This window comes from Oryzias latipes, chromosome 12, assembly GCF_053564925.1.
Source record: "Oryzias latipes strain Hd-rR chromosome 12, Olatipes_Hd-rR_3.1".
In the NCBI taxonomy this organism is placed as follows: Eukaryota; Metazoa; Chordata; class Actinopteri; order Beloniformes; family Adrianichthyidae; genus Oryzias; species Oryzias latipes.
In genome coordinates this window covers 22,846,257-22,862,512 of record NC_136248.1, presented here as the reverse complement: position 1 = coordinate 22,862,512, position 16,256 = coordinate 22,846,257, and the positions used below count along the sequence as shown (strand labels likewise).

At 41.2% G+C, this 16,256-nt stretch overlaps 1 protein-coding gene across 18 annotated transcripts in view; it reads right to left on the bottom strand.

Moving 5' to 3' along the window:
* Positions 1-222: 222 nt before the first annotated feature.
* The window catches only part of LOC101171181 (putative E3 ubiquitin-protein ligase HERC1), a 43,616-nt gene continuing 27,582 nt past the window's right edge, over positions 223-16,256 (bottom strand). For 14 of the 18 annotated variants that reach the window (XM_023960421.2, XM_078956369.1, XM_023960422.2 and 11 more), the window contains 31 exons: positions 14,741-14,906; positions 14,392-14,641; positions 13,803-14,013; positions 13,169-13,446; positions 12,937-13,064; positions 12,655-12,782; positions 11,354-11,581; positions 10,639-10,766; positions 9,743-9,942; positions 9,466-9,577; positions 9,195-9,326; positions 8,165-8,263; positions 7,866-8,039; positions 7,483-7,767; positions 7,339-7,404; positions 7,130-7,255; positions 6,905-7,043; positions 6,648-6,829; positions 6,203-6,358; positions 5,996-6,118; positions 5,786-5,888; positions 5,476-5,645; positions 5,240-5,378; positions 4,983-5,152; positions 4,716-4,885; positions 4,394-4,559; positions 3,285-3,361; positions 2,941-3,193; positions 1,339-1,491; positions 764-1,069; positions 223-680 (listed from right to left, as the gene is read on the bottom strand). In XM_023960421.2, the coding sequence (XP_023816189.1) occupies positions 495-680; positions 764-1,069; positions 1,339-1,491; positions 2,941-3,193; positions 3,285-3,361; positions 4,394-4,559; positions 4,716-4,885; positions 4,983-5,152; positions 5,240-5,378; positions 5,476-5,645; positions 5,786-5,888; positions 5,996-6,118; positions 6,203-6,358; positions 6,648-6,829; positions 6,905-7,043; positions 7,130-7,255; positions 7,339-7,404; positions 7,483-7,767; positions 7,866-8,039; positions 8,165-8,263; positions 9,195-9,326; positions 9,466-9,577; positions 9,743-9,942; positions 10,639-10,766; positions 11,354-11,581; positions 12,655-12,782; positions 12,937-13,064; positions 13,169-13,446; positions 13,803-14,013; positions 14,392-14,641; positions 14,741-14,906 (5,204 nt within the window). In that variant the 3' untranslated portion in view covers positions 223-494. The remainder of the gene's footprint in view (positions 681-763; positions 1,070-1,338; positions 1,492-2,940; positions 3,194-3,284; positions 3,362-4,393; positions 4,560-4,715; positions 4,886-4,982; positions 5,153-5,239; positions 5,379-5,475; positions 5,646-5,785; positions 5,889-5,995; positions 6,119-6,202; positions 6,359-6,647; positions 6,830-6,904; positions 7,044-7,129; positions 7,256-7,338; positions 7,405-7,482; positions 7,768-7,865; positions 8,040-8,164; positions 8,264-9,194; positions 9,327-9,465; positions 9,578-9,742; positions 9,943-10,638; positions 10,767-11,353; positions 11,582-12,654; positions 12,783-12,936; positions 13,065-13,168; positions 13,447-13,802; positions 14,014-14,391; positions 14,642-14,740; positions 14,907-16,256) is intronic. The other 4 variants (XM_023960415.2, XM_078956363.1, XM_078956366.1 and 1 more) reach the window with 1 other exon arrangement.

Below are 16,256 nucleotides of genomic sequence, written 5' to 3'. Positions count from 1 at the left end.
CTGCAGCTTTCTGGATCAGGAATAAGATTTTTGAGAAAAATATTGCAGATCTTATGTTGTGCGAGGCATCTTGTAGCATGGAACTCTGAATTCTGCTAATAAGCTAGCATTTTTTTTTTTTTTATTTCATAAATATCTATAATTTTATCATGTTGCAAATTTTAAGGGTCATTCAATAACAGGATAAAAAAAATAAAAAAATAAGACTAAGACAACCCAATATCACTGTAATTATTTTACACTCTTTATTTAATAATACTGACTACAACATGTGAGATTTCATCGAGTCTCTTCAAACAAACAGGCACATTCTCTCTGTTATTGTGGCTTATTTACCTAAGATTCTGAAACCCCTCTTGTAGCAGCACTGCAATAATTACAACACCATGCACGTGAAAAAAACCCAAAACAATATGCTACCGTACACATTTGGCAAATACAGTTTAGTTTCTGATCTCAGAGGAGTTACATTCATTATCATGTTTTCCCCAGCTTCAGTCTTCAATGTCTGAGCTGTCTGCTGGCTCTGTGTTGTGGGTCAGCATGTAGTTGTCCATGTCAATAGAGGTGCAGTTGTGGATTGAGTATCGGAGACGCTCAGCGAGGATTGCCTGGCTCGAGTACGGCGGCAGGCGAAGCAGGAAGAAGCAAGTCTGAGCGGTAGGAAGTCCGTTGATTGGCTGAGCAAAGAATGAAGGAAAAAAAAATCAAATTGTTGAGCGCATTTTTGAATTTTGCCATTTCTGCACGTTGGTGACCTTACCCTGTCGACTTTGATGATTTGAAACTTCTGCGACATGTCGGCAGGGTTGGAAGGCAGTCTGGACCTGCCAGAAACAAAACGCAGGAAGAGAACCCGCTCCTCATTGGTGAACTCCTCCAAGCTTTCCCAGAACCAGCCAATTAGCTGGTTGCTCTCGGTGATGTCGCGGTACCGCACCAGCCTCTTCAGCATCTCTACGGAGACCTCTGGCAGACCGCAGACCAGCTGTTCCAGCTGCTGCGCCGTCAGCAGGGAGAGGAGGGGCACGGGGATGATGGTGGACATGCCCTCTCTGACTGCTGCCACCTGGACACAACAGAACAAGCTCTGCTTTGATGGTCCTGACAACAATCAGGCTTTTGAGCGGGCACTAATGGAAACAGGTGGGCAGACAGGACCTGTGTGTGTTTACAGTAAAGAGAAAGTCACAACACAGCATCTTTCTTTTCCTAAAATAGCTTTGCTTCTCAGAGCCATGTATCATAATTAGATCCCGGTTTAAATTTGGATTGGGTGTTTGCTGACACCAGCAAACTGCTGCATGCGTGCAAATCTTTCCATAGATGTCCTCAAACCTGTGAGTCCATCTCATGCAGTCGGTAATCCAGGGCTCTCTCCACATATTCAGTGCGGTTTGCAAACGTCAAGGAGATGTTCTGACCTCCAGGCACTACAGGTACCAGCATTCCATCTGCACTGTGGGCCACAAATGAATCCAGTGGGATCATCTGTTCACCAAAAGAGAAAAAGAAGTCAGCAGGGAGTACCCTAACCCAAACACTAAATCTCAACAAAATATTTCTGTCTAGTTTCATTATCGTATTACTTCTCTTATTGATAAAGACAAAAACAGCTTTCTAGGAACTTTTAAGTAAGATGCAACAACTTTTTCTAAAATAATAAATCTTTAATATCTTTTTTGGTTACTTGATCTTGAAAACATCCTATTTTAAAGACCCACTCCAATGAAAAATGTGTTTGTAGTGTTCTTTTCTGATGATGGAGAACATATATGAAGAAAGTTAAGCTTAAAATGACATTTCTGGGTATTTCTTCATTCAAATTGGGGTCAAACAGGAGCAGACAGAAAGCTGACATTCAAAAAAGCTTGCAGGTCACAAATTCTCTGTTTTGCTTCATTCTGATGCATCAGCTTGCAGACAAATAGATTCATGTACGTCTTTGTTTTTCTCGTCTGAGCTGGAATCTGGATCTAAACTGTACAGCTGGATAGCTTCAATATTGCTCAGCATTTTTGTTGCACCAGTAATGTTAGGTTGGGGTTGTGAGGGCTGTAAACTAGTGGAAGAGCATGTAAACAGATGGATGATGGGAAGGAGATCGGGTTACCCTGGACAGTCCCGCTCAAAACTCAGAGGGGAATTTCTAATTGACTACTGCCGCTCTGCAGAAAATATGTCCTAAAAATGAACAGGTTTTTTGATTCTGGCAAAAAATAAATAAAAATGGCATAATTGGGAACACTTTCAGATCAAAAGATGATCAGAGTGGGATTTAAGGCATTTTATAACATGAAACAAGTTTTTTTTTTTTTTACTTAAATATTTTTAAGCGGAAGTTTTACTTGTGACTGATCAATCGTCTTGCTTCAAGAAACAGTATTGCTTGATTTGGGAAAAATAATATTTTTATTTGACTCGCAATTTACATAAAGTGTTTACATTTATCCTAAATGTGTAAATTCAGTCTTAGTTTAGGGTGATTTTGTCCTAAAAATAAGGTGGGTTGTTGTAGCACTTAAATTAGGATTCAATAGGGGGAAGGTGCATAAATATATGCATATTATATATGCACATAATATATATAAACATAACTTTTTTTTAGCAATACATGCTTATTTTAAGTCATAATATTTCCAATTAGTAGAGCAATATACATACATTTGAGTGTACCTCATTTTAAAATCTACTTTGGTCTACAAAAGGCAGGACACATCTACTTTTTTTCAGAAATATTACCAAGACAAATTCTTTTAGTTCTATTTAGTATTTTTTTCCCACTTATAACAACTCTTGTATTTTTTATATTTTTAAACTTGCTTTGGGGACATTTTTTTCCAGCGAACACACTTGTGACTGTAAAGTGCCTTGGGCCTTAAAGAAGGTAGAAAAGACCAAAAGAAACAAGTCATAAGTGCAGCTCCAACAATAACTTACCACATGAAAGTTTTCCTCTGTAATTCCACTGTTTTCTAAGTGAACAATGCCTTGAAGAGTGCGGTAGGTGAGCAGGTCGACCTCCTCCAAATCAGGTCCTCCCAAAGGCATGGAACAAAGCTGCTTCCACACCCAAGGGGCCAGATGCAGGTCCAGGGGCTTCTTGGTGCGGATGGCCACTGCCATTAGAATACCCAAGAAGCGAAACTGAACCATGTGATCATCAGAATGGGCGGCTGGATTGAGCAAAAACCTACAGAAGAGTGAAAACATTTTGAGAACTAAAGATCAGTCATTGGAACCATATATTTAGCCAAACTGACAGGAAAAAAAATGATCTGCACCTGTCTGTGTTGCTGCCTACATCTGCACAGCTGTTGGGAGTTCGAATCAGGAGATCCACCACACCCGACTGCAGCTCCTGATTCCACACAGTCCCTTAGTTTACATTGAGTGCTTTTCTATCACCATGTACTCATATTGCTTATTAGGGATGTCCTGGTCTAATCATGTGATCAGAAATCGGGTCCAATGACGCAGTTTCAGACTCGTTTGGAATCAGATGTTGTATCCCGACCAATGATTGGATATTTATTTTATTCTCATTGTGATAAGTGATATATATTTTAAGCTTATTATTACATTTAAATACTCTAGTAGAAGTCTGCATATCACAAACGGATCACGACTTTTATTGCCGTAAAGCGTAGCAGAATAAAGCACTAGTTTGAGCGCACAAAAAGAGTTCGGTGTAGTTAGTGAAATTCACTTATTTGGAATTCTCGGATCAAGAGCTCTTAAACATTTGAAACTGACAGCAAGCATCTGGTACTATTGGTTTATTTTAACGCAAACTACGACCTGCTAAAGCATTTTTAACAGAAAAAAGATCGTGTTTTTGTTTTTTTAATGAAAACTGCTTTCTCCGTGGGATTGTCTCCAAAGTGCAAGCTCCGTAAAAAGTGATTTAAAAAAAAAGAAAGAAAGAAATCCATTATGTCTCAAAAACAACCAGAACAAATAAATGGTTCCATTCATATGAGCTAGTCATGAATACATTCAATTTTAATGGAGATAGGAATCTCATATGATCCAAAATATTTAATAGTTCTGAGGATCTGAAGATACTAAAGCTACAGTCACAGAATTTTCTCATGTGATAAATTATCACCTATTTTAACGAGCCAATAGTTAACTATTTTTTCTAGTTGATAGCTTTATTGTTCAAGCTACTTCACAGAGGTGCAATGTTTAAGCGTTAAATGATAATAAAAGGGTTAATATAATAAAAATAGGGAAAAAACCTGGATCTATTCTTTAAATTTGTTCATTTTTTTAATATGTTACAAAGGATCGGATCGAGACTCGGTATCGGCAGGTACACAGAATCAAAAGAATCAAAATCAGATCAGAACATCCCTAGTGTTTGTAGATTGGTAATGTTTCATCTCACCTGGCACATTTCAGTGATGGTATCATCAAACACTCCCCCAGCATCATCAGCCCCCTCCCCCACTAACTTCACCTTCCAGGCCCGTGAGGGCAGCCGCAGCTCGAGGGGATTCAAGCCCACCACCTGCTTTGCGATCTGCACAAAGATGGGCTTACTGCAGCGTCCTCTGTAGGAAGAAACGACAAATATCTAAGTGGTAACAGAGTATAAAAAGCTTGAATAAAATATGGCATTCTTGCACACAAAAAAGAAAAATAAAGGTAGGCAAGGTAATGCCTGCTTTTGAAATCTCCCAATGACAAGAGCTCATGGTTCCTTTTACCTTGTGGAAATGCGTTTCACTGTGATCTGGGGCCCATATGTTTTGCCCTGGGTCATTGTCCTACCAATTGAGCGAACAAGAGGCAGTGTGTTGACCTTGGGTGATAGAAGGCCTCTGAGTTCACCCCGGATGATCGCCGATACCCCTAAATTATAGCGTGAAGTGGACATCTGTACAAAGGTGTAAAAACAAAAAGAAATGGAAGTGAGGCTAATGGCAACATGAAATCCAGGTTCACATTTCTGTATGGATTCATGTTATTGATACCAGGTTCCTGGTGTCCAGATTGAGCAGCCTCCAGGATTTGTACATAAGATCCGAGAAGTGGTGGAGCACCCTGAGACGCATGCTGAGCACGTCGAGGCTGCAGTCTTTCAAAGTGTGGTACTGGGGAGGGACGGATGGGGGAAGACCTAGCTGCAACTGTCCAATGCCACCTGCCATGCAATTCGAAACCAAAGTGTGCTGCTTCATCAGATCAGAGAACTAAAGTGGGCAGAGGGGCAATGTTGCTGCGGGCGTACCTGAGTTTTTTATTGAGGTAGACGGAGTTGTCCATCCGGCACTGTGGCAGCGGCCAGCAGAAATCTGTCGGATGTTCCGACCTTGCAGGGCCGTTATGAGTGTCGGCTCCCTCACTGGGTTGCAGTGCCCGAGGCCAAGCTACAGCAAACGCAGAGAAGAAAACAATGCCGTCTCTGGAGTGTCACTGCAGTGCAATGTAAGAAAATGGCAAGTTCTGATGGAGCCTGCTGGTTACCTGTCCCTCACTGTTGAAGCCCCAGGCATAGACATCCCCAGTGCAAGACAGGGCCAACACGTGTTCACAGCCTACAGCAATGTCGTCTATGAACAGCCCTTCCAGGGACGGCACCACCTGAGGGTGTGATTTATTCTTCAGCAAGTGCTCCGGTAGACCAATCAGACGCTCTGAAAAATGAGCAACACACAAAGAAACACTAGGACGAAAAAAATAACACTTTTTTGAATCCTGCCTTTAAAACTGCCAGCTGAGAAACAGAAGTGAACTTTTTCTGATTACATTACCAAGCCCCGAGTGACTGATGTACCTTGTCCAAACGTGTAAACGTGTCCGTCACTGGCCAAAGCCACAGAGAACTGAGTACCGCAACAGACCTTTTTAATTCCTTTTTTACAGAGTGGCTCCACTCTCTACAAATAAGGAAACACAATGATAGCATCTTATCTCCTGAAACAGCAGTTTGATCAATAAATACCTTATTTGTCAGATACTTTAACATCTGATTGTGTTTCAATACCTGAGGGTAGTATTTTGCTGTGGAGGAGCCTGTTCCCAGTTTTCCATAGTCACCATCTCCAAATGCCCACATGACCATGCCATCCAAAGACAGCACCAATGTGTGGTTGAGGCCACAAGACACCTAAGAAATGAATGTAAGCCATCAACGTTGTTGGGGGCCCAACGTCCTAGTGGCATTCGTCAAAGAAGGCGGCCTACTTCTCACCTGTCCGACGTGATATCCCTCTAGTGCAGTCACCCTTTCAGGGAGCATCTTGTTGGATGTTGACCTCTGACCCAAACGTCCAGACTCACCACTGCCGAAGGTGAACAATTTTCCATCTGCCGTGACAACAGCAGAGTGTCGGAAGCCACAAGCAAGCTAAGAAGAGAAAGAAAAGCCATTTTTTTTAAAACATAGGATAGTTCATATATTCATGGCTAAATAAAGTTTGACATTATTCACTTATTTTTATTTCCTGTCTTTTATAAAAAATAAATGGCTGAAATATTATAGTACTTTTTCTGGATGTTTTCTTTTCTTGAAAATAGGAAAGAAAATTTTAAACAAAATCACATTTTAAAAACATACAAAAACTGTTCTTACAAAAAATTGATAAATGTTAAAAAATCCTAGATCCAGAATGTCAAAGCCCTCAGTTGATCTTCACCTGAACTACTTCCTCTCCTTGTAAAGCCTCTATCTGCTTGGGTCTTCTTTGCCTCTCGCTGTTGCCATGCCCCAGTTTTCCAAAATCTCCATCTCCCCAGCTAAAAACTTCCCCCGTTTCCATGAGGGCCATGGAGTGTCCATCTGAGCCGCAGGACGTCACCAGCTGTGTTACCACATACCCTGCTCAAGGATTCAAAAGTTAATCCAAATTTAAGCGATTAAAATCCTTCTCAGTTGGGCCTGAAAATAACAGACCTTGAAAGGCAGAGATTATTGTGGGGACATAGAGGTCGTCAGAATTCCCCTGGCCCAGTCTACCATACTGTCCTTCTCCGATAGCCAGAACCGTCCCATTGGACTGGAGCAGAAATGTGCAGTTCTGTCCGCAAACAACCTGAAAGACCCACACAAAGGACAGAAATATTTTAAAACAGTGGAGGACAAAGTCAGTATAACCTCAGGGAAAAGGTCGCCAACTACCTGCTGTGTCTGTAACAGAGCGGGGGCCAGTGTGGGTAACATTAGGTTAGCTCCTGTTCCGGCCAACTGTCCATATCGCCCATTCCCCCACAGATACACTTCAGTCTTGCCCCCTTGTTGCCAATCCTAAGAACCACAAAAAGTGATCTGAAATGAGGATGTTTGCACATCTCTTTGAGGTCATAGGTAAAAATGGCTTTTCTGTTAACCTCAGGTCTGCAGGTGGACCATGACATCAGCTGTTCGTCCATCCTGAAACTCCACTTACTGTTGTCCTGTAAAAAAACAAATGACAGGATGAGAACACTTAATTAAGATGCAGAGAGCAAAGTTTACTGAGAAATACCACCCACCAGTGCCTTGGTAACACAGCTGTCCTGCACATCTGGAAACTCTGAAACAACAAAGGACTCTGGGAAGGCAGTGCCGCTGGCGATTGCCTCGGCACTGCGGACCGTAGTGGCATAGGTAAGAAGCCAGCTCCACTCTGACAAACACGAGTGAGCGTTGGGGTGGGTGTGGTGTGGGGGCCGAGGGTACGAACAGAGATGTTTTTCTAAGGACAATCCCACAGCCAAGGAAGCTAGACTCTGCAGGAAGGGACTGTGGACAAGCTGGTCTCCGGACGCCACATGGCTCTGCAAAAACAGAAGTCATTGAAATTCATGTCTCAGATGACACACAAAGCGGCTCCAAAAAAATAAAAATAAAAAAAGATTTTGGTTTGAGCAATGACCCGCTCATAGCTGTACTGCTCCTGCAGCAACAAGGGCAGCCTCTCCAGAAGAACAGCCAAACACAGAGCCCGATTCAGCCCCATGATGTTCTGACCTCTGAGGACCATGCGGCAAGTTGCCAGCGTGTGGTTTTGACTGATCCAATCAGGAGTGCAGCAGATCAACAAAAGATCCTGAAAAGGAAAGAAAAAAAAACTGTCATTTATCAGAGAAGCATTGAGGTATGCAACAGGTAAAAACAACTGTTACTAAACACAAACGGTTTAAAGAAATACAAGTAAAGAAAAACCCAAATTACCTTCGATCTCCCAAAACAGGCAGCCACACCCAAGTTTGGTATCCAGGCAGTGCTGACGACTGAACCCAATCCTGTGACGGTCTGCAACACTGAACCATCCTACAGAAGGAAGGGAAAGCCGCACAGCACAGCAGTGTTTACATTCTGTCATCTACTCTAGCTCTTCAACTATTTACCCAATTAACGTCATTCTAGCAGATTATAAAGCGGAGAAATGTAGCCACCGTTGGCGGCTCTGAATCCAAACACTGATCCCAACCTATAACCTCCAGGAGCAATGTGGGGTTCAGTGTCTTGCCCAAGGACACTTCGACACACAACTGAACCTGCGGTCACCCAATCAGGGCTTGACCGCTCTATGTCTGCACTGCTACCACTCATTTAGAATAGTTCCAAGATTCTTTCAGCATCTAAACAAATAGTAACAAAGCGAAAATCAATCCTCAACCAAATACAGTAAAGGAAAAAATAAGAAACATAATGACATGTTTGATTAAGGGATGTTGACAACTAAACATCTGCCATCTGAAAATCTTCATAACATATTGTTTATTTTACCTAAATTTTGATTTTAGTATGTTTTCAAGACAAGAATTATAATTTTACCCCCCATGTTAGTAATACAAGGATGATACAAAAATTTTAATGAGGAAAAATACTAATTTTAATTTGGACTGATCTTGAAAATGGGCCACCATATTGACACATTCAGGTGGCTACGTGCTTTTGTAACAGATGATGTCCTGCGGTAAACCTATACTTAATGTGGTGCTTACACAATAAAATGAATAAATAGGGCTAGAAAACTGGAATGCAGTAGATTTACAACACTAATACCTTTCATTATTTAACCTCAAAAAGTGACTTGATGCTTTTTCAGAGGTCAAAACACATAAAAGTTGTTTTTTTTTGGGGGGGGGGAACTTGACATTGACATTTGGTGATAATCACATTTCAAAAGAAATCATTCCTGTGAGAGTTTTAATGCACATGTGTTGCAGGTGGCATGTGCTGACCTGAACTCTCTTACCTCTAGGGACCAGATGTTGAGAAGTCCCCCAATCCCCCCAGAAACCAGTGCCAGGCCGCTGAAGCAAAAGGAAAGGGATTTCACGGCTGTGATGTGGCCGTGCAGGACAAATGCACACTTGGCACTATCCTGCTGACAAAGGAAAGAGACGGAAAGTCAGAGATGAAGAACGCTTCATTTGAAATATTTTTGGTAATGATTCAACTGATTCTGATGGATTTGGCTTGTGAATAAAAAAAAAAAATAGGTTCGGTAGAAAGTTGAAACTAACCCTCACTTCAGGGCTTTTATCCTGTGTGGGGGAGTTAAATATGTTCGGCAAAGACACAACAGTGCCCCCCTGTGGCATTGTCCAGACATAAACTGAGCCATTTTGACAGCCTCTGCAAAAGTGGATTTACATGAAAAACAAACAATACTATAGAAATGTATCAACAAAAATACAACAACCAATCAATCAAGAGATGGAGATATTTAACTGTGGACATAAAAAACCTTTCAGAAAGATCAGACTATATTGAGAAAAACTGAAACTTTTGAAAACTCACACAGCCATCATGAGCCTGGGATCAGGCGCTCTCCCTGCAAGGGGGCACCACTCTGCAATGTTGACTGTGCTGCTGTGGTAGAGTGAGTGCAGCGTCACCCAGGTGCCCCCGGCCTGTCCCAAGATCTTCACCACATCCGATCTCCCCAAACAGAGAAGCATGTGCCCTGTGGGGTCCCATTTTAGAGAACTCACACTGTCCTAAAGGGGGAATGGAAGAACAGATAAGTTGGAATTAAAATGGATTATTAAATAAAAAACATTCAAATTAATTTAGATGTATTTGCTTATTTGTTATTTTTATTGAAGTTTACAAATTATTAGGAAAAATCTAAATGCACTTTTGAACTTGTAAATATGGTGTGAGACAGACAAAGGTCCAGGCCAATGCATCAAGAAAAGTTAGGTCACACAAGCACAAAAGAGGTAAGAAGTAGACAGAGATCATCTGCTACCTTTGGTTCATTCATTCTTGATAGAATTTGATTTAACTTTGTTTCTCAATGATAGCATTAGATAAAAAATGTAAAGATTCTGGAAGAAAAAAAATGGGAAAAATGTGGATTACAGCCTAAAAGAGAGTAGAAAAACAAGAGTGGCTACTCAGTTAAAAGTCCTGACATGACCCAACCAGAATCTGGACCTGAATCAAGTTATACATCCCTGGAGGTGACTGAAGCTTCTGGCTCAGCAGAGCATGAAGGATTATGTCAAGAACAGGTGTGCCTCGATTTCAGGATCATTTATTAGGAACCAGCTTTCAGTAAATCTACAAAAAACTGAAAATCAGCCCCCTTTAAATGTTAAAGAAATTTGTGTAACTTGTTAAAAAAAATATTTAAAAAAAGATGAGTCTGTTTTTTTTCTTTTCCGCTGGAGTTGCAAAACGTGACAAACCTGGAAAGGAGAAAGCACGACAGGCTGCGTGGTGCCGTAGGTCTCTGTGGTACCCAGAAGTACCTTTCCGCTGAGGTAACCCACAGCAAAAGGCTTGTCCTCAGCATGCCAGGCGACACACAGGGGAGCTGCGGTAGACAAGAGGAGGCTCTAAGAGATAATCTACTTTTTATCTTTTGCAAAGAATTTTCTGAGAAAATAAGACCTAACCCTGAACAAAAATCAGAGTTTGTAGATGTTAGCTCTGCATACAAAAAGAAAACTAGAATAAGGGTTTTTCCTCTCTACATAAGAGACCTTTCTTACGCATATTTTTGTTTAATAAACTGAGTTATGAATAAAATTGAACTTAAAGGGTTTAAATGATATATTTTTAAGCCAGTATCAGAGAAGTCCTGATTATTCAACCTCAACTTCAAAATTTAATCAAAAAGCTAATCATTTTCTATAAAACCAAGTGCTCACAAGCTCTTGGAAGTGAAATCCTGTGTATTTTACAGCCCCAATGTTGACTTTACTCATTTATTTACAATCAGTGAAAAAAGGAAGAAAGTTTGTTTTTTGATAACCAAGAATAAAGCATTTCTATTCTGTTCTAAACATTTTTTGAATATTTCGTCTGGCAACATATGGTAGTATTCATTGATAAAAATATACATATTTGATCAATTTTATTATGTATATTTGTAAAAAGTGTGTTGGACATTCTTCTCACCCTCTTGACTTTGGCAGTGGGTTAGTTCTGTGCTTTTAACAAGCAGCTCAAAATCCTGCAGTGTGACTTGTAGCCAGCAGAGGGAGCCATCCAGCATCCCCACCAGCAGACTCTCAACAGTTCTGTTCTTGCAGTTTGCAGACTGGTCCATCATCCACAAACTGAAGCTCTGAGCCCAACAAAGAGCTGTGACCCGAGAACTCTGATGCTCCACATGGCAGAGAGATCCTAGAATTTGACAAAGAATGGTCACTGTTAAATTGCAACCATTTGCAGTTACTACCTTTTTTTTGGACAATTAAGAAAGCATAAGATGGGGAAAAAGTGAAAGGTATTAAGTACTGTAAAGTTTTGATATTAACTACATAGGCAAGTTCCATAGCTTTCTAATATTACTCTAAACCAACACTTTATATACAGATTGATCTTCAAGTCATTCTTTCTTGGTTTTCTCAAGTTATTAAAGGAAAAAGTCAAATAAAAAGTGGTAATTGTAAGATTGTGTTTTAATTTTTTGTCTTTTCAACCGGCGCTGTGATAGGCTGCCAGTTACCACAGCTCCAAGTTAGCCGTCTTGTGTTTGTGTTTCGTTTTGTTGCTCTGTTATTGTTAAACCTTTTATTTTAAATACATAGCGAGTGTGATGGCATGTCTGCTACTCCTTTTTGGGACGTTTTCCACCGCTTCTGGGGCTGAAGGGGAGCATTGTTTACCCGATCAACTGTTGTCGCTTGGCAACAACAAATGCCGCCGGAGAAGCGACCAGAGATCGCAGGAGAGGCTGAAGTGACTGGGGTTTTGCATCTGCCCTCCTCTACAATGGGGGTGGGGGTGCGGGTGCGGGAACAGAAAGAGGATCACCAAACTGGTGCGGAGATCTGGCTCCGTTCTGGGATGTCCCCTAGAGTCTGTGACTGTGGTGGGTAAGAGGAGGGTGTGACGGAAACTGGAATCCATAATGGACAATCCTCTTCATCATCAATCCTCTGCATGGGAAAGTGGGTACAGCGAGGAGCTCCTTCAGCAAGAGACTTTAACACCTCACTGCAGGAAGGAGTGCTTTCATAGATCTTTACTCCTGTAAGCTGTTAGACTATACAAGGCCTCATAGAAACTGTACACTTCATTGTCTTCATTATGATCCTTGTGTTTTTATTATCTGTTATCTGATGTTTTAATTCATATCTGTTGTTTATTGAGCCATGGTAACAAAGCAATGTCTCTGTCATGGGATCAATGAAAGTTCTATCTATGTTTACTATATCTATCTAGTTCCAAGCTTGCAAGAGTAAGAGCCTAACCTCTGAGGTTCATGATGTTGATGAGTTTGTTCTCAGGCGCAGCCAGGAAGTTTCCCCCACAACTCCAGTATACAGGAGACATGTGTTGGCATCTGCTTCCTCTCTCGCTGTTCGATCTGTCTGTCTTACTGTAAAACAAGAACATTACCACTTATCAGCATGGAAACTCCTGTGACAAACACAAAAATTAGAAAGATTTCTCACAAAATGTTAAAAATCTGAAAAGGTGAGACAGTGAGACTATTTTCTTTTTACAAAGTATTGTTAAAAAGTAGATGTAACCTGCTAATGCAGGAGAAAGTGGTCTGCAACTCCACAGAGTTCTGGCCGATGCTCCACAGTTGCACCACACTGTCCTGAGAGCATGTGGCAAGAAAACTGTGCTCACTGCTCCAGAAACAACTGGCCACCTGAACAGGAAACAAAAAACCGGAATAAGCCGAACTCAAACAGGATAGGTTCAGAAGGCATAAAAAAAAGCAACACTGGAAAACAGGAATGATGACACAATCACCTTGTTGTAATGGCCCTCTAGTCTCTTGAGAGGACATTTGCGCAAGTCACCAGCCAGGTCACTATATGTTTGTGGGCGATTAGGGCTGTCTCTCCCCGCAGCCGCCAAGGCCTGCACCAGCTGCCGCGCTGCCCACTGCCGGTGTATACTGGTCAGCTTTGCAGACAAAACACATGCTGCCAATGCGTTAGCCAGTTCTAGAGGGCCCACTCTGGCACCTAGGTGTGGCAAAGGCGAAGGAGGCAAAGATGGAGAAGACCCCTTCTGATTTCCTGAATCTGGACCACAAAAGTATTAAACAAGCTAATTAGAGCTCAGTTATATTCAACGTTACAAAGCAGTTTCATATAATCTCTACATTCTATCATTTTAGCACTTTTTTAATTTATTTATTCATTTATTTATTGATGTGTGTGTGTCTGTGGGTGTGTGTGTGTGTTTTTGCGGGGGGGGGGGGGGGGGGGGGGTTGTCGCACGGTTTGTCTTGTCATCTTGTTTTTAAATTTTATTGTATTTTATGCACAGCACTTTGAGTGACATATGTTGTTGAAAAAGTGCTATATAAATAAAGGTTGATTTGATATAATGCAAGTAATCAGTGATAGATCAGACCTCTGTGTTTTTACTATAATACCTTCTTGTTCAGTTCTGTCTGGGCTGTTGCAGTGAAGGCTCTTTTCAGTGAGCAGGGACACCAGACTTTGGGTGACCAGGAACGTGAGTGGCGTTTGGTCACCTTGGACTCTCTGCTGCTGGGCTCCCTGAGTGGCAATCGTGAGAATAGACCTCTGCTGAGGTTCTGTGATACCCCCGCTGTTTGCACCAGTAGCTGCAGCCTTTAGGTTCTGGATGTAGAAAATTAGTCAAGTTCAATTTAAACACTTTACCTTGATGTGTTATTTGTGTGCAACAAAGTTTAAAGAAATGAAATCACTGAAACAATGGTCACATTTTTCAACAGTTTTAAGTGGTTTTTAGACAATTTTGCCAAAAGTAAAAGATTCACATCGTTTTGCCACAAATGTGTTTGTTTATGTATAAGAACTGGTCCAAAATTTCAGTTAAAAATAAAAAAGAAACCAAAAACTTTTCCTAGCCTTGTACAATTTTATTTTTAAGCTGAGGTAAGCTAAAATGCTATACCTAACAATTCTCAAATCTCACTCTTCAAATTTAGCAAATAAAACTATCGTTCTTGTGTTTCAGACAGAAAACAAACCTACCTGAGTGCAAATCTCCACCAGCTGTCTGTAAGCAGTAGGGCAGTGGGACACGACGCTGCCGATGGCTGAGGTGAGAAAGTTGAGACAGGTGGACGTGTTGCGTTCTGACGGCAGTCCCTTCACACCTGACTGGTTGTTTAGGCAGGTGTGAACCCGTCCTCCCGCTGCCAACGTCATCAGACGAACCAGGATACGAATGTCTGCCAGGCCCAACAACTCCAACCCGTTAGACTGACTGCTCACTGATACACTGGGGGAAAAAAGGCAGACGAGGGCGACTGGACATCAAACGACTGACAAGTGTGGAGAAAAAAAATGAAGGGAAGGATAAAGTTCAGATGAGGCTTACCTGGAAGCAGCTTGAGACAGAACTTTCATTACCATGCTGTAAGCTAGCAGAATCTGCGCAGTAGATGTGACTCTTCTTAAAGCTTTAACTCTGTCGTGCGAGTCTCTCAGGGACACTGCCTGCTGCCCAAGGCTCAAAAGTGTCTTCTGCTCAGGAAGGCTGTTGCCTTGTGAAAAATGCATACATCAAAATATTTCAATTACAGCAAGACAAAGCCTTACCAAATGCTGCATTACATTTGTTGCATCTTTCACACTGAATAACAAGATCTTATTAGACATCGTTGACAAAGGTTTTGCTTCAGCTGTTATTTGATTCAAGTGGTGAGTCATTTTGCTGCAGAGAGTTGCTTGGATATTAACACTCCCAGCAGGCACAGAGGTAATATGGGTGAGTGCTACAAGTGAGCCACATTACCAGAGGAAAGAATGATTAAACAACCTCTGTAAACAGGAAAAAGACAAGCATAAGTGACCTTATCTCTCCAACAGTTTATTGGTTTAACTTTAACTTATTGGTGATTGAAAATAAGGGGGTTGGAAGATCAGTTTCATATCTGGAGCAACATTCTGTGTGCTTTCACCTGACTAAACGTTTAGGGGCATCTAAAGACTTGATGGATTGAAAAACAAAAAAAGGTTTGATTGGAAAGAAAAAAAAAATGTTTCTGGTTTTGTGAACAGCTCTTACTCTTCTTTTGGGTTATTTACTGTTAGTTTATCATAAAAAAGTGTTGCTTTTCATTATTATACAGAACGCAGTAGGGCTGCACAAGGAAAAAAATAAAAATAAAAATCATAATTTTCAATATTAGTGATCTATATTGCGATGAAGATATAACTTACGATACATGAACAGATGGCAAAACATCCAAAAACACAATTTCCATTTTACTGCAACAGTTTAATCTAAATAACCCTCGTCTACATAGGAGGCGAACATCTAACCTAAAAGGGGCTCCATCCAATTGGTCAACAACGTGAAGCACTCCATCCGATCGGTCAAATGCATAAAGGGATTTATTTGATTTAGGGCTGCACGATATGAGGAAAACTTGCGATATGCGATATTAGTGATCAATATTGGGATAACGATAAATTTGCGGTAAATAAACAAATAGAAAAATAAACAAAAACATCGTTCCCATTTCATTGCAACAGTTTAAAAATTATACTCCAAATGACCCTCATCGACATGGGGGACAAACGTCAGGGTGGCTAACCCTGGTCCTCAAGAGCCTCGACCCTGTCTGTTTTCCAATTCTCCCTAGACTGCTCGATAATGATAACCAAAATCAGGTGTGTTCAGTCAATCAGGATGTGAAATCACTTGAGTCAGCCAATCAACAGCAAGCTGGTTAAGGAGAGCTGGAAAACAGGCAGGGTTGAGGCTCTTCAGGACCAGGGTTAACATAATAGGCCTCCATCTGATTGGTCAACAATGGGAAGGCGTCCATCTGATTGGTCAAAGCATAAAGGGATTTATTTGATTCGTTAAATGCTTCAAGCGGCTAGAA